Source organism: Aegilops tauschii, chromosome 5 (genome assembly GCF_002575655.3).
Source record: "Aegilops tauschii subsp. strangulata cultivar AL8/78 chromosome 5, Aet v6.0, whole genome shotgun sequence".
Classification (NCBI taxonomy): Eukaryota; Viridiplantae; Streptophyta; class Magnoliopsida; order Poales; family Poaceae; genus Aegilops; species Aegilops tauschii.
Genome location: NC_053039.3, coordinates 184,313,018 through 184,340,084, shown reverse-complemented (window position 1 = coordinate 184,340,084; position 27,067 = coordinate 184,313,018). Strand labels below are relative to the sequence as shown.

Here is a 27,067-nt window from a genome sequence, read left to right as displayed (position 1 = left end):
GAAATGAACAAAGAATAACAAAGAGAAAAGAAAATAAAATCAATAAAACTGTGAAAGAAACAAAGAAAAACAGGAAAATAAAGAAAAACGGTGAAGGAACAAAAGAACCCCAAAAAAGGTAAAAGTAAGTGAAAAATAAGCGAAAGAAGTGAGCGACGTACGCAGCCAACCTCCAACCTCCGAGTGAACGAGCGCGGACAAAAAAACGCCAAGCATAGGCCGGCCTAGTAGTGTACTTCCAGAGCTCTCTCGCATTAAGTGAGATATACTACCTTCCTTCCCGTTTATATAGCTTATCTTAATTTTTTTTTCATTTTATAAGTCTCAGTTTAATTGTTGTCCATCACATGTTCAGATTTTAAGGTGTGTTAAATCGATGCATGCGAGAATTAAAAAAATCATCAATGCATGTAAAAGTTGTTAGATCATTTATTGGTGATGCATTCATGCATTGCCACTAATGGAAATAAATTCTAAGAGACTGGGTCTCATTTAGCAGCTGGTAAGACCCACTCCGATGAATGCCACGTTGCCTCCCCAATCTGAAAGCACAAATCCCACTTCAGTTTCTATATTCCGAACTACCGATTCCTACTGTACCCTGTACGTATCCTAAGCAGTTGTCTTGCGTACGTACGCAACTCCCATGTTAGGGTAGGCTTGTCCTCCTTTTGTTCGTCTCGACCATGGCGGGCCCAAACGACCTCGTCGCCGGCGGCCAGTCGGACTGCTCGACCACGGCGGCCGCACACCATGTTGCTGGCCGGGCGGACACCTCTTCGACGGCGGACGTGGGCCATGACGTCAACGCGGGCGGCAGGACCAACTCCTCGTCTCGACGGTGGTGGGACGCCAAGACGCTTCGGATTGCTCCATTCTGTTGCATTCGCTAACGCCGGCGTCGGTGAACTCCATGAATATATGTGTATAGTCTAGTTTGGTCGATCGATTCCATTAGTCCCATGCTAATGCTAGCCCTTGATTAGAGTAGTCTAATGCTTGGCCAAACTGTTATAGCATTAAATTTATAGAATTAAACTTGAAAGTACTTCAGATAATAATGTTGAAGATTATGCACTGAACACATGAATTTCATACACACGAATAACTTGGCTACATCCCAGCGAACTCACGTATGCACAGGTGGATCCGCCGGAACCGACAGTTCGGCCGCCATCTACGAGTGGCCTGGTAACATCTATCCCTGTGACTAAACCTGTGGTGAGTTGCAAGAAATCGTTATCGCTCGGTACTCCGGTTCCTTCGCAGAAGTCGAAAGTGAAACCATGGAGTGGTCCGTTGCCGAAGGAGGGGCCGCCGGCTATCACCTTGTCTGACTTTTTTCGTCCCGAGTGCTGGACGAGAGTGACTAGGAGAAAGAAGAAGGGTGGTCGGATGGTGTCGCAGCAATTGCCGGTGGTGACCGGTATGCGTGATATTCGGGCGGCTAGATCGGCGCGTTTGAATTCGCTTTTGGGCATAGTTGGGCCGCAAGCAAGCGATGGCGATGTGGGTTTGGCTAGTACTGGGCTAGAGGCCCAGGGGGCTAGCCAGGCCTACGTTGAGGTGGGTGTGGGCGACGTGCATGTGGTGGCCTCGGGTCGGTCGCCCCCGCATGCACGTTCTCCCTCCTCCTCTCACCCCCTTCATGCTAGGGTTCGCCGCCGCGGGAGGCTTGGTTTTCCGTCCGCGTCCTTGCCCCGTCTTGCTCCGGGGATCGCCGGCGTTGGCCGCCGCCTGCCACCTGGACTTTGTCCGGCTGCGATGCCGCCAAAACCACCTCCGCCGCGGGTCGTTCCGGTGGTGAGGAACCCGACCGGGCCGCGGGGGTCTCCGCTGCTCAGGCTGCGGCTGCTGCCGCGCCGGCTCCCGCGCCGCCCGGCGCCTCCACCTCGGGGGGCTCCGCCGCCGCCTCGGGTGGCGCCTCCGTCTCGGGTGGTTCCGCCGCCGCCTCGGGCGGCGCCTCCTCCGCCTCCGGCTAGGGCGGCCCTTCCCCAGCCGCTAAGGGTTGCGCCTCCACAACTCCAGCCTAGGGCAGCCACGCCGCCGCCACCTAGGGCCGAGCCGCCGCCGCCCCAACGGCCATGGCCGAGGCAGATGGCGGGTGGTAGCAGTGCCTCGGGCCAAGGCTCGATCGGCCGCGGGACGGGTGCATCTGCGGGCGATGATCGTAACCCTCCGCGTGGCCAGTGGGGCGATGGTGGATATGATGCTTATGGTTCTGGTCTGCATCGGGGCTCTTCGTCTACCGGAGGTGGCCGTGGCTATACTTGGGTGGACAAAGGCAATGCCAACCAGGGTTTTCAAGGGCCGCCCGGCAACTTTGTGGAGGGTGCGGCTGGCCCTAATAACCGCTCTTTCTGGGGTCGTTTCCGCGGAGGTCGGGGCGGGAACCGGCGTCACTTTCCGCCAAAGCACCCGAAGACTTCTGCCGAGCCGGAGGTGGCTGACGGTGGATCGGCTTTACCGCAGGTGGCGGTGGAGACGGTTCAGGCACTGGCTGCAGTCACGTTGCCGGAGCCCATGCAGACTAGAGACTCTGTTTCTGAGCAAGGTACAGAGAAGTCCGAGGTTGACAAGGTGTCCAAGTGGGCGGCTAAAAAGAAGAAGCTAACCTGTTTCCATTGTGGTGAACCGGGACACTTTATGGTTGAATGCACTGCGGAGTTATGTGACTTGTGCCGGAAACCTAAACATTCAGCTGCCGAGTGTCCTCTTATGTTGGGGCCTAAATCTTCCGTTCAGATATACGGGGTTTGCTGCTCGGAGTTGATGTTTTTCGAGTCTCCTAGTGTGGAACCCTTGACACCCGCGGTGGAGACCTCCTTCCCCGGTGTGGTGAAGGTGGTTCATGGACCGTTGACCGAGGCGCAGATCATTCAGCAGTTTAGGGAGCTCGCTCCGGGTAATTTTCAGTGGTCGTTGCTCAAGCTCACAGATATAACTTATAAAGTAGATTTCCCGTCTAAGGAGGATCAGTTGAGAATCCTCAAGTTCGGTATGAGCAGGGTCACGGGCACTAGTTTTGTGTTGCAGTTTGATGAGTGGAAAAAGAAGGAGCCGCAGGGCACGCCGTTAACTCAGATTTGGGTTCATTTCTCTGGGGCGCCATCTGAGCCACTGACAGCTTTTTGGTGACGTGGAGCCTGGGTTCGTTGATTGGCAAGACTGAGCAGGTGGATATGCAGTTCACACGTGCTCACGGGGTGGCGCGTCTACTTGTCAGTGTTGCTAACATTGAGTTCCTGCCAGACGTGGTGCCTTGGAGATATGAAGGCGTTCTGTATCAGTTGGATGTTGAGTATGAGGATCCTAACCTTTTCAGTGAGTTTGAGGATGATAACCCCATGGACACCTCTGAGGGAGGAGGTGCTCCGGGGAACCAGGTGTTGGAAATATGCCCTAGAGGCAATAATAAATTGGTTATTATTATATTTCCTTATTCATGATAATCGTTTATTATCCATGCTAGAATTGTATTGATAGGAAACTCAGATACATGTGTGGATACATAGACAACACCATGTCCCTAGTAAGCCTCTAGTTGACTAGCTCGTTGATCAATAGATGGTTACGGTTTCCTGACCATGGACATTGGATGTCGTTGATAACGGGATCACATCATTAGGAGAATGATGTGATGGACAAGACCCAATCCTAAGCCTAGCACAAGATCATGTAGTTCGTTTGCTAAGAGATTTTCTAATGTCAAGTATCATTTCCTTAGACTATGAGATTGTGCAACTCCCGGATACCGTAGGAATGCTTTGGGTGTACCAAACGTCACAACTTAACTGGGTGGCTATAAAGGTGCACTACAGGTATCTCCGAAAGTGTCTGTTGGGTTGGCACGAATCGAGACTGGGATTTGTCACTCCGTGTAAACGGAGAGGTATCTCTGGGCCCACTCGGTAGGACATCATCATAATGTGCACAATGTGACCAAGGAGTTGATCACGGGATGATGTGTTACGGAACGAGTAAAGAGACTTGCCGGTAACGAGATTGAACAAGGTATCGGGATACCGACGATCGAATCTCGGGCAAGTAACATACCGATAGACAAAGGGAATTGTATACGGGATTGATTGAATCCTCGATATCGTGGTTCATCTGATGAGATCATCGAGGAGCATGTGGGAGCCAACATGGGTATCCAGATCCCGCTGTTGGTTATTGACCGGAGAGTCGTCTCGGTCATGTCTGCGTGTCTCCCGAACCCGTAGGGTCTACACACTTAAGGTTCGGTGACGCTAGGGTTATAGAGATATTAGTATGCGGTAACCCGAAAGTTGTTCGGAGTCCCGGATGAGATCCCGGACGTCACGAGGAGTTCCGGAATGGTCCGGAGGTAAAGATTTATACATCGGAAGTCTTATTTTGGTCGCCGGAAAAGTTTCGCACTTTATCGGTATTGTATCGGGAGTGCCGAAAGGGGTCCGGGGGTCCACCAAGGGGGTCCACCAGCCCCGGGGGGCCACATGGGTTGTAGGGGGTGCACCTTGGCCTATATGGGCCAAGGGCACCAGCCCCCAAGAGGCCCATGCGCCAAGAGATAAGGAAAAGGGAGAGTCCTAAAGGGGGAAGGCACCTCCGAGGTGCCTTGGGGGGGAAGGACTCCCCCCCTGGCCGCACCCTTCCTTGGAGGAAGGGCCAAGGCTGCGCCCCCCTCTCCCTTGGCCCTATATATAGTGGGGGGAAGGGAGGGCAGCAAAACCGAAGCCCCTGGCGCCTCCCTCTCCCTCCCGTGACATCTCTCCCTCCCGTTAGTGCTTGGCGAAGCCCTACCGGGATCCCCGCTACTTCCACCACCACGCCGTCGTGCTGCTGGATCTCCATCAACCTCTCCTCCCCCCTTGCTGGATCAAGAAGGAGGAGACGTCGCTGCTCCGTACGTGTGTTGAACGCGGAGGTGCCGTCCGTTCGGCGCTAGGATCATCGGTGATTTGGATCACGACGAGTACGACTCCATCAACCCCGTTCTCTTGAACGCTTCCGCTCGCGATCTACAAGGGTATGTAGATGCACTCCTTCCCTCTCGTTGCTAGTAAACTCCATAGATTGATCTTGGTGATGCATAGAAAATTTTGAATTTCTGCTACGTTCCCCGACAGTGGTATCAGAGCCAGGTTTATGCGTAGTTTCTATGCACGAGTAGAACACAAAGTAGTTGTGGGCGTAGATGTTGCCAATTCTTCTTGCCGCTACTAGTCTTATCTTGTTTCGGCGGCATTGTGGGATGAAGCGGCCCGGACCGACCTTACACGTACGCTTACGTGAGACAGGTTCCACCGACTGACATGCACTAGTTGCATAAGGTGGCTAGCGGGTGTATGTCTCTCCCACTTTAGTCGGAACGGATTCGATGAAAAGGGTCCTTATGAAGGGTAAATAGAAATTGGCATATCACGTTGTGGTTTTACGTAGGTAAGAAACGTTCTTGCTAGAAACCTATACAAGCCACGTAAAAAACTTGCAACAACAATTAGAGGACGTCTAACTTATTTTTGCAGCATGTGCTATGTGATGTGATATGGCCAGAAGATGTGATGAATGATATATGTGATGTATGAGATTGATCATATTCTTGTAATAGGAATCACGACTTGCATGTCGATGAGTATGACAACCGGCAGGAGCCATAGGAGTTGTCTTTATTTTTTGTATGACCTGCGTGTCATTGAATAACGCCATGTAAATTACTTTACTTTATTGCTAAGCGCGTTAGCCATAGAAGTAGAAGTAATCGTTGGCGTGAAAACTTCATGAAGACACAATGATGGAGATCATGATGATGGAGATCATGGTGTCATGCCGGTGACAAAGATGATCATGGTGCCCCGAAGATGGAGATCAAAGGAGCAAAATGATATTGGCCATATCATGTCACTATTTGATTGCATGTGATGTTTATCATGTTATGCATCTTATTTGCTTAGAACGACGGTAGCTTAAATAAGATGATCCCTCACTAAAATTTCAAGAGACGTGTTCCCCCTAACTGTGCACCGTTGCGAAGGTTCGTTGTTTCGAAGCACCACGTGATGATCGGGTGTGATAGATTCTAACGTTCGAATACAACGGGTGTTGACGAGCCTAGCATGTACAGACATGGCCTCGGAACACATGCGAAACACTTAGGTTGACTTGACGAGCCTAGCATGTACAGACATTGCCTCGGAACACAAGAGACCGAAAGGTCGAACATGAGTCGTATAGTAGATACGATCAACATGGAGATGTTCACCGATGATGACTAGTCCGTCTCACGTGATGATCGGACACGGCCTAGTTTGACTCGGATCATGTATCACTTAGATGACTAGAGGGATGTCTATCTGAGTGGGAGTTCAATAATCAGATGAACTTCATTATCATGAACATAGTCAAAAGGTCTTTGCAAATTATGTCATACGCTTTAGTTCTACTGGTTAAGATACGTTCCTAGAGAAATTTTAGTTGAAAGTTGGTAGTAGCAATTATGCGGACTGGGTCCGTAAACTGAGGACTGTCCTCATTGCTGCACAGAAGGCTTATGTCCTTAATGCACTGCTCGGTGTGCTGAACCTCAGCGTCGTCTATAGATGTTGCGAAACATCTGACATACACGTTTTGATGACTATGTGATAGTTCAGTGAGTAATGCTAATGGTTTAGAATTGTGGCACCAAAGACGTTTGTGAAACGTCGCAGAACATATGAGATGTTCCGAAGACTGAAATTGGGATTTCAGACTAGTGCCCACGTCAAGAGGTATGAGACCTCTGACAAGTTTCTTAAGCCTGCAAACTAAGGGAGAAAAGCTCAATCGTTGAGCATGTGCTCAGATTGTCTGAGTACAACAATCGCTTGAATCGAGTGGGAGTCAGACTTCTAGATGAGATAGTGATGGTTCTCCATAGTCACTGCCACCAAGCTATTAGAGCTTCGTGATGAGCTATAACATATCAGGGATAGATATGATGATCCTTGAGCAACTCGCGATGTTTGACACCGCGAAAGTAGAAATCAAGAAGGAGCATCAATTGTTGATGGTTAGTAAAACCACTAGTTTAAGAAGGGCAAGGGCAAAAGGGATACTTCATGAAACAGCAAGTCATTTGCTGCTCTAGTGAAGAATCCCAAGGTTGAACCCAAACCCGAGACTAAGTGCTTCTGTAATGAGGGGAACGGTCACTGAAGCAGTACTACCCTAGATACTTGGTAGATGAGAAGGCAGGCAAGGTCGACAGAAGTATATTGGATATACATTATATGAATGTGTACTTTACTAGTACTCCTAGCAGCACCAGGGCATTGGATACCGGTTCGGTTGCTAAGTGTTAGTAACTCGAAATAAAAGCTTCGGAATAAATGGAGACTGGCTAAAGGTGAGATGACGATATGTGTTGGAAGTGTTTCCGAGGTTGATGTGATCAAGCATCGCATGCTCCCTCTACCATCGAGATTTGGTGTTTGCATTGAGCATGATTGGATTATGTTTATCGCAATACGGTTATTCATTTAAGGAGAATAATAGTTACTCTGTTTATTTGAATAATACCTTCAATGGTCTTGCACCTAAAATGAATCTCGATCGTAGTGATACACATGTTCGTGCCAAAAGATATAAAATAGTAATGATAGTTCCACATACTTGTGGCACTGCCATTTGAGTCATATTGGTATAGAACGCATGAAGAAGCTCCATGTAGATGGATCTTTGGACTCACTCGTTTTTGAAAAGATTGAGACATGCGAACCATGTCTATTGGTATATGTGCATGAAGAAACTCCATGCAGATGGATCGTTTGGACTCACTTGATTTTGAATCACTTGAGACATGCAAATCATACCACATGGGCAAGATGACTGAAAGTCCTCGTTTTCAGTAAGATGGAACAAGAGAGCAACTTTTTGGAAGTAATACATTTTGATGTGTGCAGTCCAATGAGTGCTGAGGCATGCAGTGGATATCATTAAGTTCTTACTTCACAGATGATTTGAGTAGATGCTGAGTGTATTTACTTGATGAAACACAAGTCTGGATTATTGAAAGGTTCAAGTAATTTCAGAGTGAAGTTGAAGATCGTCGTGACAAGAGGATAAAATGTCTGTGATATGATCATAGAGATGAGTATCCGAGTTACGAGTTTGGCACACAACTAAGACATTGTGGAAAGTGTTTCACAATTAATACCACCTGGAACACCATAGTGTGATGGTGTGTCCGGACATCATAGCTGCACCCTATTGGATATGGTGCATACCATGATGTTTCTTATCGAATTACCACTATCGTTTATGGGTTAGGCATTAGAGACAACCACATTCACTTTAAATAGGGCACCACGCAATTCCGTTGAGACGACACCGTTTAGAGAAACCTAAGTTGTCGTTTCTTAAAAATTTGGGGCTGCGATGCTTATGTGAAAAAGTTTCAGGCTGATAAGCTCGAACCCAAAGAGGATAAATACATCTTCATAAGAATACCCAAAACAGTTGGGTATACCTCCTATTTCAGATCTGGAAGCAAAAGTAATTGCTTCTAGAAACGAGTCCTTTCTCGAGGAAAAGTTTCTCTCGAAAGAATTGAGTGGGAGGATAGTGGAGACTTGATAAGGTTATTGAACCGTCACTTCAACTAGTGTGTAGCAGGGCACAGGAAGTTGTTCCTGTGGCACCTACACCAATTGAAGTGGAAGCTTATGATAGTGATCATGAAACTTCGGATCAAGTCACTACCAAACCTCGTAGGACGACGAGGATGCGTAATACTTCAGAGTAGTACGTGATCCTTTCTTGGAAGTCATGTTGTTGGACAACGATGAACCTATGAGCTATGGAGAAGCGATGGTGGGCCCATATTCCGACAAATGGTTAGAAGCCATGAAATCCGAGATAAATGGAACTTTGAGAAGAAGACAGACGTGGACGGTAATGTTACCGTCTATGAAGCTCGACTTGTGGCAAAGAGTATTTTCACAAGTTCAAGGAGTTGACTACGATGAGATTTTCTCATCCGTAGCGATGCTTAAGTCCGTCGGAATCATGTTAGCATTAGCTGCATTTATGAAATCTGGCAGATGGATGTCAAAACAAGTTTCCTTACCAGTTTTCGTAAGGAAAGGTTGTATGTGATACAATCAGAAAGGTTTTGTCGATCCTAAGGATGCTAAAAGGTATGCTAGCTCCAGCGATCCTTCCATGGACTAGAGCAAGCATCTCGGAGTCAGAATATACGCTTTGATGGAGTGATCAAAGTTTTTGGGTTTATACAAAGTTTGTTAGAAACATGTATTTACAATAAAGTGAGTGGGAGCGCTACAACATTTCTGATAAGTATATGTGAATGACATATTGTTGATCCGAAATGATGTAATATTTCTGGAAAGCATAAAGGGTTGTTTGAAAGGAGATTTTCAAAGGAAGACCTGGATAAAGCTGCTTACATATTGGGCATCAAGATCTATAAAGATAGATCAAGACGCCTGATGATACTTTCAAAGAACGCACACCTTGACATGATTTTGAAAGAGTTCAAAATAGATCAGCAAAGAAGGAGTTCTTGGCTGTGTTACAAGGAGTGAGTATTGAGTAAGACTCAAGACCTGAACACAGCAGAAGAGAGAGAAAGGACGAAGGTCGTCCCCTATGCTTCAGACGTAGGCTCTACAGTATGCTATGCTGTGTACCGCACATGAAGTGTGCCTTGCCATGAGTTGGTCAAGGGGTACAATAGTGATCCGGGAATGGATCACATGACAGCGGTCGAACTTATCCTTAGTATCTAGTGAACTAAGGATTTTCTCAATTATGGAGGTGAAAAGGAGTTCGTCGTAAAGAGTTACGTCGATGCGAACTTTGACACTAATCCGGATGACTCTGAGTAGTAAACCGAATTCATATAGTAGAGCAATTATTTGAAATGGCTCCAAATAGCGCGTGGTAGCATCCACAAGATGACATAGATATTCGTAAAGCACACGGTTCTAAAAGGTTCAGACCCGTTGACTAATAACCTCTCTCACAAGCATAACATGATCAAACCACAACACATTGAGTGTTAATCACATAGTGATGTGAACTAGATTGTTGACTCTAGTAAACTCTTTAGATGTTGGTCACATGGTGATGTGACCAGTGAGTGTTAATCACATGGTGATGTGAACTAGATTATTGACTCTAGTGCAAGTGGGAGACTGTTGGAAATATGCCCTAGAGGGAATAATAAATTGGTTATTATTATATTTCCTTATTCATGATAATCGTTTATTATCCATGCTAGAATTGTATTGATAGGAAACTCAGATACATGTGTGGATACATAGACAACACCATGTCCCTAGTAAGCCTCTAGTTGACTAGCTCGTTGATCAATAGATGGTTACGGTTTCCTGACCATGGACATTGGATGTCGTTGATAACGGGATCACATCATTAGGAGAATGATGTGATGGACAAGACCCAATCCTAAGCCTAGCACAAGATCGTGTAGTTCGTTTGCTAAGAGCTTTTCTAATGTCAAGTATCATTTCCTTAGACCATGAGATTGTGCAACTCCCGGATACCGTAGGAATGCTTTGGGTGTACCAAACGTCACAACTTAACTGGGTGGCTATAAAGGTGCACTACAGGTATCTCCGAAAGTGTCTGTTGGGTTGGCACGAATCGAGACTGGGATTTGTCACTCCGTGTAAACGGAGAGGTATCTCTGGGCCCACTCGGTAGGACATCATCATAATGTGCACAATGTGACCAAGGAGTTGATCACGGGATGATGTGTTACGGAACGAGTAAAGAGACTTGCCGGTAACGAGATTGAACAAGGTATCGGGATACCGACGATCGAATCTCGGGCAAGTAACATACCGATAGACAAAGGGAATTGTATACGGGATTGATTGAATCCTCGATATCGTGGTTCATCCGATGAGATCATCGAGGAGCATGTGGGAGCCAACATGGGTATCCAGATCCCGCTGTTGGTTATTGACCGGAGAGTCGTCTCGGTCATGTCTGCGTGTCTCCCGAACCCGTAGGGTCTACACACTTAAGGTTCGGTGACGCTAGGGTTATAGAGATATTAGTATGCGGTAACCCGAAAGTTGTTCGGAGTCCCGGATGAGATCTCGGACGTCACGAGGAGTTCCGGAATGGTCCGGAGGTAAAGATTTATATATGGGAAGTCGTATTTTGGTCGCCGGAAAAGTTTCGCACTTTATCGGTATTGTATCGGGAGTGCCGAAAGGGGTCCGGGGGTCCACCAAGGGGGTCCACCAGCCCCAGGGGGCCACATGGGCTGTAGGGGGTGCGCCTTGGCCTATATGGGCCAAGGGCACCAGCCCCAAGAGGCCCATGCGCCAAGAGATAAGGAAAAGGGAGAGTCCTAAAGGGGGAAGGCACCTCCGAGGTGCCTTGGGGGGGAAGGACTCCCCCCTGGCCGCACCCTTCCTTGGAGGAAGGGCCAAGGCTGCGCCCCCCTCTCCCTTGGCCCTATATATAGTGGGGGGAAGGGAGGGCAGCAAAACCTAAGCCCCTGGCGCCTCCCTCTCCCTCCCGTGACACCTCTCCCTCTCGTTAGTGCTTGGCGAAGCCCTACCGGGATCCCCGCTACTTCCACCACCACGCCGTCGTGCTGCTGGATCTCCATCAACCTCTCCTCTCCCCCTTGCTGGATCAAGAAGGAGGAGACGTCGCTGCTCCGTACGTGTGTTGAACGCGGAGGTGCCGTCCGTTCGGCGCTAGGATCATCGGTGATTTGGATCATGACGAGTACGACTCCATCAACCTCGTTCTCTTGAACGCTTCCGCTCGCGATCTACAAGGGTATGTAGATGCACTCCTTCCCTCTCGTTGCTAGTAAACTCCATAGATTGATCTTGGTGATGCGTAGAAAATTTTGAATTTCTGCTACGTTCCCCGACACCAGGATGATACTGCTAAGAGTGATGATGATAAGGCCAAGGGGCCTTCTGGTCCGTCTGATTCTGGTGACACTACTCCTGTTGGGTCAACTGGTGCGGTCCCGACGAGCACCTTGCAGCTTGGTTCCTTGGGGGCGTTCTCGGCTCCGCCTAGGCTTTGGGGTGACCGAGTTGATACCGTGAGCCCTGTGGCGAGTCCGTGCGTGACGAAGCCTGTTGAGGTGGGAGGTGCCGAGGGGCAGGAGGCCCCTCCCTCTTCTCTTACCTTTCCTCCGGCTACGGTGGAGGTGGCTGCGACGGTGGTTTCGGTTGGAGGTGTCGGGCAGGAGGCCCGGCGCTCTGAGTTGCCGTCACCGTCGGCGCCGACGCTCGGCGTTCCCTCCCTTGAGGCCGGCTGCTTGTGGAGGGGTGGGCGTGCAGGAGGCCGCCGTATCCCCTCTGGCTAGGACGCGTTCGGCCTTGGAGGGCGGGTCAGGTGGAGTGGCCGTATCACCACACTCCCCGGATCGCCCTAGGCTGGTCTCGCCGGTCTCGGCTGCCGGTGGGACTTCCGTGGACAGGCCGCGGGAGTTGGCGTCGTCCTGTGGTGCTGCGCCGGTCGTCCCAGCCGAGGTCACCGCTGTTGGGGGATGGGCAGGAGGCCTTTCCCCTAGCAGAGCTTCACGCGAGGAGGTCGTCGCCTTTGGTGGGATCCCGGATCCTGTCTCTGAGGGGAGGCAGATCAGCGGGAGGCTGCAGGAGCAGCCGGACGTTGATGACATGCAACTGAGGTGTGCTATGAGGGCGGCCAAGCTGCGTGACGTCGAGATCTCCACTGGTATGTCTGTTATTAATTCGAATTCAATTTTGCATTTCACCAATGATGAGATTGTTCCCAATGCAAACCAACTAGGAGTATCACCTGGTAATAATGATATAGAGATATCTAGGTCTGTTAATGACATTCTTGATTTGGAAGCTGAACGAGCGTTAGAAATGATTCGTCACATAGCTGCCGTTAAGCCTATGAATGAGTCAGAGATTGATGCGCTTGGGGTTAGGGTTCTTGATGGTTTGTGTGCCGATCTTGACCCTGCGGTACCGGAGACGGAGGAGGAGGAGGGGTATGCCTACCCTGAGATCTCTAACCATGTAGATGAGTCTTTGGTGATTGCGGCAGAGCCCGAGTGTGGTGTCCGATCTGATGATCACATTAAGCCTAAACGAACTTGGAAACGGAAGGTTTATCCGGTTTCGGCTGTGCGTAGAAGTGCTAGGATCCGTACCTCTAAAAAATTTCATGATGAAATATGAGAGGCATTTTCTGGAATAGCAGAGGTCTTAAAGACTTGGCTAAAAGAAGGTTTCTAGCGGATGCTTCTCTTGAACATCATTTGGACTTTATTGCTCTGTCTGAAACTGGAAGAGGCAACTTCACTCCACATTTTCTTAGTACTTTATCTGGGGGGGGGGGGGTAGATTTCGACTGGCATTGCCTCCCCCCTCGAGGAAGATCCGGTGGGATTTTACTTGGGGTTAAGTGTGAAACTTTGGAAGTTCGGAGTGTAGTTTTGGGAGAGTTTGCGGTAAAGTTTTGGGTCAGAACTAAGCCCGATGGATTTGATTGGGCTTTGTTCGCGGTTTACGGAGCCGCGCAACCAGAACTCAAGCCAGATTTCTTGGCCGATCTGGTCCATGTCTGCGGTAATGAGCAGCTCCCTGTTTTAGTGGGGGGTGATTTCAACATTATTCGAAGAAGGGAGGAAAAGAATAATGAGAATTTTGACGGCAGATGGTCGTTTATGTTCAATACTATCATTGAAAGCTTGGATCTCGGAGAGATAGAGCTCTCGGGTAGGAAATTCACTTGGGCTAACTCGTTATCGGCACCGACTTTTGAGAAGCTTGACCGAGTTTTAGCTAGTTTCGAATGGGATTAGAAGTTTCCCTGGTAACAATGCAGGCGTTGACTCGAGGGATCTCGGATCACACGCCGCTACTAGTTGACTCGGGAGCTCAAACTCATGTGGGTAACAAGAATATTTTCTCATTTGAACTTGCTTGGTTTGAAAGAGAAGGTTTCCTCGAGTTGTTAGCTAGAGAGTGGGCTAAAGACTCAGGAGGAAGGTCACCCATTGAGAGATGGCAATGCAAGATTCGTCATCTTCGAAGGTTCCTTCGTGGATGGGCTAAGCATACGCATGGGATATATAAGGCGGAGAAGGAGCGACTCCTTCTACTTATCCAGACCCTTGAAGTAAAAGCTGAAACTTCTATCTTAGGTACTAGTGAGCTGGAAACTAAGATGGAGGCTGAGTTGCGGCTGAAAGAGCTTCTCCGTGAGGAGGAATTGAAGTGGGCATTGCGCGCTAAGGTTCGCAAAATCGTCCAAGGCGAGGATAATACTCAATTCTTTCACATGATTGCTAATGGGAAGCATCGTAAGAAGAGAATTTTCCAATTAGAACAAGACGAAGGAACGATAGTTGGTCAAGAGAACCTGAAAGTTTACATTACCAACTATTATAAGCAGTTGTTTGGACCTCCGGAAGAGAATTTTGTGTCTTTGGATGAGTCAAGGGTTGAGGATGTTCCTCAACTTGAGACTGTCGAGAATGAGATTTTGACTGCTCCCTTTACGGAGAAAGAGGTGTTTGAGGCCATCGCACAAATGGAAAATAATAAGGCTCCAGGACCGGATGGATTTCCGGCGGAGTTTTATAAAAAGTGTTGGCACTTCATTAAGGGAGACCTGATGCCAATGTTTCATCAGTTTTTAATGGTCATCTTCATTTGTTTAAGCTGAATTTTGGAACGATAACTCTTCTTCCTAAGAAGACAGAGGCCGTTCGCATTGAGCAGTTCAGGCCTATATGTCTGCTTAATGTCAGTTTCAAAATATTCACCAAGGTTGGGATGAACAGACTTACGCAGATTGCGCATTCAGTTGTGCAACCGTCCCAGACTGCTTTCATGCCAGATAGAAATATCCTTGAAGGGGGTTGTCGTCTTGCATGAAATGCTCCATGAGATTCACTCAAAAAAACTAGATGGCATGTTTTTAAAGTGGATTTTGGAAAAGCATACGATAAAGTTAAATGGCCTTTCCTTCAACAGGCTCTGCGTATGAAAGGATTTGACACGGCCTGGAGAAACCAGATTGAATCCTTTACGCAAAAAGGGAGTGTTGGGATTAAAGTGAATGACGATATATGTCACTATTTCCAGACTCACAAAGGGTTAAGGCAAGGAGATCCCATGTCACCGATCCTATTCAACATAGTGGTTGATATGCTGACTATTTTAATAGGACGGGCTAAGGATGCGGGGCAGGTAGGTGGCCTGGTTCCGCATTTAGTTGATGGCGGTATCTCCATCCTTCAGTATGCTGATGATACTATCATCTTCATGGAGCACGACTTGGCGAAAGCGAGAAACATGAAGCTTCTGCTATGCTTATTTGAACAATTGTCCGGGCTCAAAATTAACTTCCACAAGAGCGAATTGTTCTGTTTTGGAAGAGCTAATGATGACCAGGAGGCGTATAAACAATTGTTTCGGATGTGAGTTGGGCACGTTACCATTCACGTATTTAGGTATACCCATCCATCATCGTAAGCTGACTAGCAAAGAGTGGAAATGCATCGAGGATCGTTTCGAGAAGAAACTGAGCTGTTGGAAAGGGAAGCTCATGTCATATGGAGGGCGATTAATTTTGATTAATTCGGTCCTCACTAGGATGCCTATGTTTCTTCTATCCTTTTTCGAAGTCCTGGTGGGTGTCAGGAAGAGGCTAGACTTCTATCGATCTCGATTCTTTTGGCAGAGTGATGAGCTTAAACGAAAGTATAGGCTTGCTAAATGGGATATAATCTGTAGGCCGAAGGACCAAGGGGGTCTAGGTATTGAAAATCTGGAAGTCAAAAACAGATGTCTCCTTAGCAAGTGGCTGTTTAAACTTTCGTCCGAGACGGAGGCTACTTGGGCTCAGATTTTGCGAAATAAGTATCTTCAGTCTAAAACCTTGGCCCAGGTGACAGTGAGGCCGACTGACTCACCATTTTGGAAAGGATTAATGAGAGTCAAGCCACTCTTTTTCAACAGGACAAGGTTCTTAGTCGGAAATGGAGCTAATACGAGGTTCTAGGAGGATACGTGGCTTGGGGGGGACTCCCCTTGCACTTCAATATCCTTCTTTGTACAACGTTGTTCAACGTAGAGAAGCTTACGTTGCAACCGTTCTACAATCCACTCCCCTCAATATTAGTTTTCGGAGGACGCTAGTTGGAAATCGTTGGGAGGCCTGGCTTCATCTTGTAAGACGTTTGATGGATGTCCAGTTGTCTCAGCAGCCAGATCAGTTGTATTGGAAACTAACTAAGAACGGCGTGTTCTCGGTCAAATCTATGTATCTGGACGTCATAAACTCTAGCGTCATTCCTTCCTTGAAGCACGTTTGGAAAGTAAAGGTACCTTTGCGAATCAAAGTGTTTATGTGATTCATGCATAAACAAGTTATTTTGACTAAGGATAATCTGGCAAAACGCAATTGGGTGGGTTCTGCTAGATGTAGTTTTTGTGACCATAACGAAACTATCAAACACCTCTTTCTTGATTGTTCGATCGCTAAGATTCTATGGTGGTTGATTCATATTGCTTTTAATATTAATCCGCCTACGTCCATCAACATGTTATTTGGAACGTGGCTTGATGGGGTTGACTCCGATACAGCGAGGCACATTCGCGTTGGCGTCTGTGCTTTATTATGGGCAGTCTGGAACTGCAGAAATGATTTGGTTTTTAACAGATCAACGAACATTCTTTTTTGCAGGTTATTTTCAGGGCCACAGCGTTGATCCGTATGTGGTCGCTACTCACTCCGACGGAGGCCAGGGAGCGTTTGGTTATTGCGTCTACCCGATGGGAGATGGTAGCTCGGGATATTTTCAACCGGTTTGGATGGCGGTCATGTAATAGAATAGGCATGTAGTGCTCCTATTTTTTTTTGCCAGCCAGTTGTGACTTTTCTGTTTAGCTCTTATGAGCGTTTTGTTTTTTTCATACTTCGAGACTTAGAGACTTGTTGCTGGTTTTTATTAATAATATGAGCCGTATGCATCTTTCTGATGCAGAGGCTGGGGTAAAACCCCTTTTCAAAAAAAAAACCGTATGCACCCAAGCAAGTAAGCAGTACTCATGCACCTGTATGTGCCTACTGCAGCGATCCGTGGGCACTCATTAAGTACAATCAAAACTTCAAAAGCACTCAAATCAAGCCAAGGAGGCCCAGGTGCCCTCAGCTATCCGGTGCCCGCAGCAGTTGCAGCAGGGATGCACCTGTACGTGCCTACTGCAGCGATCCGCGGGCACTCATTAAGTACAATCAAAACTTCAAAAGCACTCAAATCAAGCCAAGGAGGCCCAGGTGCCCTCAGCTATCCGGTGCCCGCAGCAGTTGCAGCAGGGACACGAACAGGTTCATCACGTTGACGTAGAGCAGCAAGGAGCAGTTCGAAGCGTCTTGGGGCGCGGTCGTCGTCGACGAGCAATTAGAGCAACTTCAATGGGGTGACCCATTTCGTCCGCCCACGTCTGTTTGGGTTGGCGCGGACAAAAGTGGCGGCCCAACGCGCCGACCCAAACGGACGCGCGTCCGTTTTTCGTCCGCGGGTGACCCATTACAGGCCCAATTTTGAGCCGAATTTGCGTCGGCGCGGACACGAGGCGGACGCGCGCGCGCCTACTCCTCTCCCCGGGCCCGTCGATCGGTGGCAGCCACCAACATTCCCCCCTTTTTCCAAAAACACTCCCGCTCGCGCGCGCCCTCGCCCCCCAACCAGCCATCGAGGACGCCATCGACCTCGACCTCGACGCCGCTGTCGGCCTCGCCTTCCTCGCCTCGTCCGGCGCCGTCGCTCCCTCCGGGAAAGGCAAGCCTCGTGCCCCGCGCAAGACCGTCGCGGCGACCAAGCCGAAGAAGGCGCTGACGCCCGAACAGCGGGCAAGGGAGTCGGCCAAGAGGAAGGGCCGGAGGCACGCCGCGGACGCGAGGGATGAGGCCGCCGCGCAGGCCGCCGCCGTCGCCGCCGCGCAGCAGGAGTTCACCAACGCCCGCGTCGCCGCGGCAACGAGGGAGGCGCTCTACATGCTAGGGGTAAACCCTAGCCAGCACAGTGTCCTCCAAGCCGCCGTCGCCGCGGCCAGCACCGGCTTGTCGGCGTTTCCTCGGATGGTGCTGCCCGACTCACCCCGCGTGTCGGCTTGCAACCCGGTCCCCGGCTTCCACGTCTACCCGCAGGCCTCCCGCCTCTCCGGGGAGTGCTCACCCGACGTGAGCGTGGTCGCGCCTTCCACGCCCGCGCCCATCGACCTCAACGCCACCCCGGTGGTCGGTGGCTCGTCCTCCGTCGGCACGAGGAAACGCGCACGACAGACGCCGGCCGGCGGGCTCCCGGACGCCCGTAACCTGTTCGAGGAAATGCCGTCCGCCGTCGACGAGGACTACATGCAAAACCTCATCTTCGAGGGTGGTGCGCCGGGCGCTGGCTACGATCCCGGCGAGACACAAAGCCAGGACGGCCGCGGGGCGTTCACGCCGGCCGCTGGCTATGATCCCGATCAGGCGGCCTTCATGCGTGATCAGGTCGGCATCGACCTGGACGGCTCCCCCCTCGACCACGAGTTCCCGGAGGACTATGGGCTAGAGGAAGAGGACGAGTGCGACATCGAAGTGGAGCCTTTGTTCGAGGACGAGCTCGCCAACCAAACCGCCGGTCCTAAACCGAAGCGCAAGAGCAAGCGCACGAAGGCGTACACAACTGCCGAGGACAAGCTTCTTTGCGAGTGTTGGCGAGACATTGGACAAGACCCAAAGACGGGCGCCGAGCAAAAGCATTCGACCTTTTGGACTCGTGTGCACCGCGAGTTTCATGAGCGCAAGAAGTTTCCACCTTACCAATTTGTGAGCACGCGCGGGTGGGTCTCCATTTCCAAGCGGTGGAGGGTGATCCAACAAGAGTGCAACAAGTTTTGCGCCACCCTTGAGAGCGTCAAGGCCCGCCCCGTGAGAGGCATCGGCGTGCAAGACATGGTATGATAGCAAGCAAGCCGCCCTCGTTTGTGCCATCAAGATCATTCTTTTACGTCTTCATTTACTATCACTTGCCCATATGCTTGCATGGAAACATTTTGTAGGCATTTCAAGCTTTGGAGGCATTCAAGGTTCAACACAATGGCAAGTGCTTCAACCTCTCCCATTGCTATCGTGTCATCAAGGACGAAGAGAAGTTCAAGGCACAATATGCCGCGCTCAAGGCACGTGGGGGGAAGGGCGCCGTGGAGGATGTTGGGGAGGGCGAGCCGGCACGGCCGCGGCCACGGGGGAAGACCAACTCCAAGAAGGAGGACAAGCGAGATGCGACCACCAACGCCTTGATCGCAAGCGTGGACGGCATGATGAATAAGGACTCAAGGGAGAAGGAGCGCCGGCGTTTCAAGGCGGAGCAAATGGATGCTTTCATGGAGATCCAAAGGAGGAGGCTTGATCTTGACGCCGAGAAGCAAGCCAAGATGTTCGAGCTCGAGGCGGTGAAGCAAGCCAAGATGCTAGAGATCGAGGCCGCCAACGCCAAGACAAAGGCGAAAGAAGTGGCTCTTGCAAGCATGATGACCGGGGTGGAGATCATGAAGGTGGATCTCAACGCCTTGTCGCCAAGGAAGAGGCCGTGGTTCGAGAAGATGCAGGCCGACATGCTCAAATTCGACGACGAGTGATCTATGGTGTCGAGGGCCATCTTTTTGTATGCCGGCAGGTGTGCCGGCATGACCACGGGAGCCGCGATGACGTGGTCCAACTCAAGTCCCACCATTTTTTGTGTGCTGGCATGTGTGCCGGCCGGCTGGCGAGTGCACCAGCATGAACTGTGGTGTTTTCTGAAGCCGACATTGTATGCCGGCGCTGGCATGGTGCCGGCATGAGACATGGCCGCTGGCATGATCGGCCGCAGGCCTTTTTTATTTAAAAGTTGAATGCGGACATGAAATGAGTCGGCGCGTTGGGCACATTGCCGACCCAAATGCAAAACTGGGCGGACGTCAGGCGGACGGCCGATCCAAACGGATAAAAAGCGGACAAATGCGCTGTCCGTTTGGGTCGCCCATTGGAGTTGCTCTTAGTCCTGCCAACCGCAACAACGTCCGCAACTGCTGTCAAAGAGGAGTCCGCCCGGCCGACATGGTCGAGCAGTCCGACTGGCCGCCGCCGACGAGGTCGTTTGGCGCCGCCATGGTAGAGAACAAAAGGAGGACAAGTTGCGTACGTATGTAATACAACAGCTTTAGGATACGAGGCAGCAGGAATCGGTAGTTGGGAATGGAAACTGACGGGAGGTGGGGTTCGTGCTTTGAGATTGTGGAGGCAACGTGGCAGCCATCGGAGTGGGTAAATACAATTCTTTGAGAAAAACGAATGCATTAATTGTTTTTTTTTTTGCAAATTACAGTAAAAAATTATTCCATCATTCATCATCTACAATACTTTGGTTGATGAGATTTTAAATTGAGGCCTTATAAACGGGAAGCGAGGGAGTATAGCTCTCAGGCGCTCGTCTCCTGGGTGGATCGAACGAATCGTTTCGATCGCACACCCTCCCGTTAAAGAACGTCAGTCGTATACTGCGGTCCGAAATTTAAGTCGATGGCTTGAGGCCTTGAGCGCTTTGGTAGGAAACTAATTTAGCAATAAGACGAACAATTCGCATGGTAGCAAGTGCCAGCTCGTGGAACTCATTGACGTGGGAAAAGCGAAAATATCTGCTTGATCTTTTCTCTCAAGCTCATGAGTCTGCAAAAATCTGGCTTGTCGGACACATACTACAATTGGAGGAGGCGCGAGAAAGTGCGCATGCGGCAGCACAGCTTCCCCGTCCGAGTGTGCCAAAAAAGTGCAGGATCCTTGGTCCATCCATGCCCAGCCAACCATATCGCTCACATCCTACATGTAGTGGATAGATAACCCAACCAACGCCTGCCCATCCCTCCCCTCCATTTGCAAATTTGGATCTTCTTCCATTCCAGCAAATATCCTGTGCGCGCGCATGGGGAGATATTTTTTTAGCGCTGCCCAGGGCCACTGAGAAGCGGGGCCCAAAGTGCACCGGATGTCTGCCTCTAGAGACCCAACAAAAGCGTATTTGGAGGGAGGGAAGAGGTCACTGGACGAGAGTGGGCCAAGTCGTGTGTGCAACCCGAAATAGATATTTGGGCTGAGATATTATCTATTTTCGTCTTTCCCGTTTTGTTTTCTTTTCGGAGTTGTACTAGAGGGCAAACACTTTTTTTCTCCTCTTTCTTGCAAACAAGCCACGTATATCATTGCAATGCCCCAGAAATCTGAGAGCAGTAAGTGAGTAAATATGAAAATTTTGCTTATCATTTGCATAAAATAAAAAGGGATCTATAATGTCCTTTTCCTATGCCGAAATCCTCTCCAAATTAAGTAAGATGTGTACCGGCCGACTTTATTATATTTTCACATGATTTAATCGGCGTGTCCTCGTAACGAGTTCCTTGTATGAATTAAACGTGACATGAGGAAAGGACATACGGCACACCCCCTAAACCATTAGCACATCTGTATCTACGTCTATGTCTATATCAATATAAAATGAGTATCACGGATATACAATTGATCTCACCCGTTCAACCGCATCTATCCAACAGTTCACGCCATTCTAGTGTTTAGCGTTAAACATGTTTACCACTAGACACGTTTAGCATCCTCCAGTAATTAATATCAATGTCAGTATTAACTAAGTAATTATATCATGCCTAATACTAACACACATTTTATATATTGTATAATATTAATGTGCAATACAAGAATTATTTTTTCTAAAATTAATGTGTACAGTCACTCTTTTGGCCATGTGGAGGTTTGTTTTCAGCGGATCTATCTTTGGTAGGTTTGCTCGGATCTCGTCGTAGTTCGTCTATGTTTGTGTGTCTTCGAGTTGGATCCTTCTGATCTACATTATTTTCATCTGCTGCGGTTGCTGTTCTGTTGCGCTGGTCCTACGGGGCCTTAGCACGACGACTTTTCGACTGTCTACTACAACAAATTGTGCCGACTCTGGCGATGGAAGGGCGATGACGGCGGCGCGCCTTCGGCTCGCTTCAGTGCTTGTAGTCGTCGCTAGGTGATCTACGGATCTTGATGTAATTTTTATTATTTTTTATATTCGTTGTACTGCCATGATTGAAGATGAATAGATCAGAAATTTTCTCTTAAAAAAATATGCTAAGTGGTACAGAGCTTTCGGGCATGGTCGAAAAACATAATGTTTTTCAGGGTCTAAATGAATATCTGATATTAAAATAGAAAATCGGGAAGTGCTTACCCCAAAACAAGAAATCAGACCAGGTAATAACCTTTCAAAAATAAAAGATTAAAAAAAAAAAGCACTCCTCTCACCGGCATCAGTCCTCACTACTTTCGCGCTATCCTTCTTGTATAAAACCACCCCCTCTGCTCTCTCCTCCTCCCACTCCTGCATGCCTCAACGAACCATCTCCAAGAAAACACCTCACCCCAATCCAACCCCAAACCAATCCTCTCCACAAACCAATCTAACACAATTCCCCCACTTATTTTCTCATCGAGATTCGATCAGAGCAGTTGGCGATGAAGCTTGACAGGGAGATGGAGATGCTCCTCAACGAGATCCCTCTCCTCCTCCACGGCGACGTCCTCGGCTGCGGCGAGCCAGCCGCCGCGGAGACCGACACCGATGCCGTCGATTTCTCTTACCTCATCCAAGAACTCGGCGAGATGGGGTTCGTCGAGGACGACGACGATGACGACGACAACGCTTTCCTTCACCCCAGGAAGGCCAGCTCATCCCCGACGAGCAACCTCCATTTCATGGACGCCGAGAATTTCGTGGCGTCGCGTCCCTTCTCCATGGACAAAGACCGCGAGAGGGCTCTGTTCGATCCGTTCCCCTTCTCCAGCACCTGCTTCGACGCCGCCGTGGGCGACGACTGGGACCTCCTGTGTCCGCCGGCGAGGTCCCGGCTGTGCAAGACGGCGAGGCCGAAGAAGGGTACCTGCAGCCATGGCAACGGCTGCCAGGCGACGAGCCCCAAGAAGTGCGCGGCGGCGAAGCCGTCCAAGTACGAGAGCCTTGTCGGGCTGCGCGGGTACATGTACCACGTGGCCAGGGACCAGCACGGCTGCCGGTTTCTCCAGCAGCGGCTCGACGACGGCAAGCGCGAGGTCGATTTCATCTTCACCGGCGTCGCCCGTCACGCCGTCGACCTGATGGTGAACCCATTCGGGAACTACCTCATGCAGAAGCTGCTAGCCGTCTGCAGCGAGGAGCAGAGGATGGGCATCGTGCTCACCCTCACAAAGGACCCCTTCGTGCTCGTCAGGATCTCTCTCAATGTACATGGGTAAGCACCATGTTTTTAACTTTGTTCCTGCTAATTGTTTTTTGTTGCTCTTTTCGAATGTAATGTTTTTTATTGCTAAATGTTGTGTCGTTTCTCGTTTTCAGGACAAGGGCCGTACAGAAACTGATTGAAAGCTTGAGGGCAAGGGAGGAGATCCAGCTGGTCGTCGCAGCTCTGCGCCCCGGGTTCCTGGAGCTCATAAAGGATCCTAATGGTAACCATGTCGTGCAGAAGTGCTTGCAATCGTTCGGGGCCGATGATAACAAGGTATACATGTGTGTGTGTGCATGCATCTTAACAAGTTCTGAATATATTGTAGACGAGTTAGTATTTTTATTTAGGTGTAAGTTAGTCTATTTGGGTCCAGAGAAGTTGTTCCAATCTAGTTACTCTGATCGCTTCAGAAAAGTTTGTAGTAGACCACTTCCACTTTTCTGAATTTTGCAGCTTGTATTGTTAATTGTTAATTATTGACCTGAATTTTCCGCAAAGTTTTTAGTGAACTGAATTTAGATTTTTACTAAACAGACATAATTAACTCACAATCTACAACTTTCAGCCCATCTTCGATGCTGCTGCTGTTTATTGCCTTGATATCGGGATGCAATGCCATGGCTGCTGCGTCCTGCAGCGGTGTATTGCGCGTTCGACGGGTGAGCACAAGGAGAAGCTGGTTGCCGCAATCGCTCGCAATGGGTTCGAACTTGCACAAGATGCCTATGGGTAAAAATCCTGCCTTGTGCTTCACCTGTAATTTTTCATGTAACCACGAGGCCGGTAAAACAAGCATGGTTAATCAATTACTCCCTCTGTCTCATAATATAAGAGCGTTTTATTATGAGACAGAGGGAGTATTGTTCTGTCTAGCATATCATTAGTAGGCCAGCCGGCAGCATGCCTTTGTAAAAGTGGAAACCGTTGATTGTAGAGACCTCTGTATTTCTGTAGACATTCCTACAAATCTTTAGTGCCATGATATCTAGCTGAACATTTTTTTGAACATAACTTGTTAAACATTTATACACATTAAAAAAAAAGAATGCATTCAACAAGTTTTACTCTGTATGTCATAATTTATTCTTCTATATGTTTATTTTTTTTAGAAAAGGAGGATGACCCCCGGCCTCTGCATCTGGAAGATGCATACGGCCACTTTATTGATTATTCTCGAGGACCTTACAAAGTGTTACAACAATATGCCTGAATCCACCATCTAGGCAACATATGCCGCTACTCCTATCCATACGATGAAGGGGTGCTAGCCGGGCCACTACCCAGACCACTCACCTAAACCTAACATCAAAAGCCGGAATCCCCAGCCTAGCCACATACCGGGTCTGGGGCATAAACCGGTCTGACGCACTCACAGGTGTCGTCTCCGCCATCTTCCACTGGTCCATCTCCAAGCAGATTGAAGTGCCAACCTTGGCAGGCTCCTCCGCCATCAACGCCACCATGACGCCAAATGCGACTAGCACCTACGCTAGAACATCGCCAAGCAGATGGAGCGCTACCACAAGATGAAAATCAGCGGTAAAATGGCCGCCGCCAAACACCTCACACGCACCACAAAGCGCCCACCGTGCTTCCGGGAACCCCAGGCGACGCCTTCAAGAAGGAGCGCGACGAAGGTACGACGCCGTCGCCCGCAAGGGGAACTAGAGCTTTCGCCCAAATGAAGAGCACAGCGAGAAACGGGATAGGATCTCGACAAGGCCTCCAAGAGGGGAACCGACGCCCACAAAGGCGCCGCCATTGTCGTGGCCTCCGCCGACGGCCAAGGGTTTCCCCCGATCCCGCCCCCGTCCCATCCATCCGGCCACAGACCTGGCCAGGGGAGCGCACGCAGCCAGAGAAGGCGTTGGACTTCATCGAAGCAGGCACGCCGGGTGACGGGGCACCCCGACCCACCGAAGTAGACGTCCACCGAGACCTCGCCGCCCGCACAGCCGAAGTCGCGGACCACCAGCTCCCACGGCCGTCGCCCGTCGAGAGGCCACGCCGTCCACACCGCCCGAGGCCGCCGCCCCGGCATCCACCCACCGCGCACATCCCGTCAAAACACGAAGAACGACCCACACCGCTGCCACCAGGGAGACCACACCGCGAGCACCCAAACCGGGCGACGAGGCAGGGCCGCGCCGGCCAGATCCGGCGGATCCGGCGATCCCTGGCCCACCAGCCGCCAGAGAGGAGCCGACCCCGATCCAGGGAGAGCCGGCCTGATCTGGCAGTCGGACCTTCCCAGGAGACCCCCACACCGGATCTGGAGAGGGGCTAGCGACAGCTCCGGCGACCGACGGCCGCCACAGAGGGCCCGCGTCGGCGGCCACCAGGAGCTGGGGAGGCGGGCGGCGGCGTCTGATGCGGGGTGGGGGCACCTCCAACGTCGAGGCGGGTGCGCGGGGAAACCCCGCCGCCGCCTACCGCCGCGCGAGCGGCTGCCGGCGGCAGCGGCTAGGGTTTCGCCCCCGAGTCGCCCGGAGCGGACGAGAGGGGGGGGGGGGGGGGGGCTCTTTATGTTTATGTTGGTGTATTTTAACTTGTAAACTCATGAGCTTATCTGCTAATGTTGCAGAAACTATGTTGTTCAGTATGTGATAGAACTAAAGGTCGCTACTGCAAATGCAAGTCTGGCACAGCAGTTTGAAGGCAAGTACATCCACCTCTCCATGCAGAAGTTCAGCAGCAACGTTGTCGAGAAATGCCTGAAAGTTTTCAAGGAAGCCGACAAAGCCAACATCATCCTGGAGCTCCTTTCTGCGCCGCAGTTCGAGCGGTTGCTTCTGCACCCTTACGCAAACTATGTGGTCTACGCAGCACTTCAGAATTCCAAGGTAAATAACATCTCAACCAAAACAGAGTCAACCAGAGACCACAGTGTTTCTTTTTTTTGAAAGGAGAGACCGCAGTGTGTTGACATTATGTCTATGCTTGGGTTCTACTGAGCCATTTTGTTGACAGCAACTGATTCCACAGCTTTTGTGACTGCGACGAATTTTTCAGGGGTCTCTCCACTCAGCACTGACCAACGCCATCCGGCCTCATGTGGAACTACTCAGAACCAGCCCATACTGCAAGAGGATCTACTCTCGAGCTTTGCTGAAGAAGTGATGGCCTGATGAGACCATCTCACCATGTAACAATAAAGATTGTTTGTCTTGTGCTATTTTTTCGGATTCAAAAGGGATAAAGGTGATCTCGCCATGTAGATTTTGTATAGATCAAAATTATTTGGTCATGTACTTCTATGTGCACCTTTATTGGGTGCACTCTTCCGTTGCCATAATCCATCTGGAATGGTAAGTTCCGGTTGAACAAATCATCGTATAGATGTTGATGCACGTACATAAGACTGGTGATGCTTCTTGTAACTTAATGTTTGCATTTTTACTTGCCCTGCAATTGCTCAACCGAATGCCAGAACATGAAGGCAAATAACTGATTTGCAGTCTAAGGAAACTTATGTGTGACTTTGTCATGATACATTTCAACATATTTTACTAAGTATCTGGACAGAGGAAATCACAATTAAAATGCCATTATATTTAACACAACATGAACGGAGCATGAACTTTCAAACGCCTTTTCCATCTTCTCTAATTAAAAAAAGAAAAAGAAAAAGAAAAAACAAAGTTAGCTATGACCCACCACAACGATTCAATATGTTTCACCGTCCAATCACATAATTGGACGTTCTAGATCTTCCAATTGTCCCACAAGCGTCG

General features: G+C 49.6%; 1 protein-coding gene across 1 annotated transcript; it reads left to right on the top strand.

Annotated features, from left to right (window-relative positions):
- The first annotated feature begins 22,420 nt into the window (after positions 1-22,420).
- On the top strand, positions 22,421-26,801 carry LOC109750959 (putative pumilio homolog 7, chloroplastic). The gene is made up of 5 exons (XM_020309874.4): positions 22,421-23,339; positions 23,444-23,606; positions 23,899-24,062; positions 25,918-26,176; positions 26,346-26,801. The coding sequence occupies exons 1-5, from the start codon at positions 22,567-22,569 to the stop codon at positions 26,451-26,453; spliced, it is 1,467 nt and encodes a 488-aa protein (XP_020165463.1). The 5' UTR covers positions 22,421-22,566; the 3' UTR covers positions 26,454-26,801.
- The last annotated feature ends 266 nt before the right edge of the window (positions 26,802-27,067 follow it).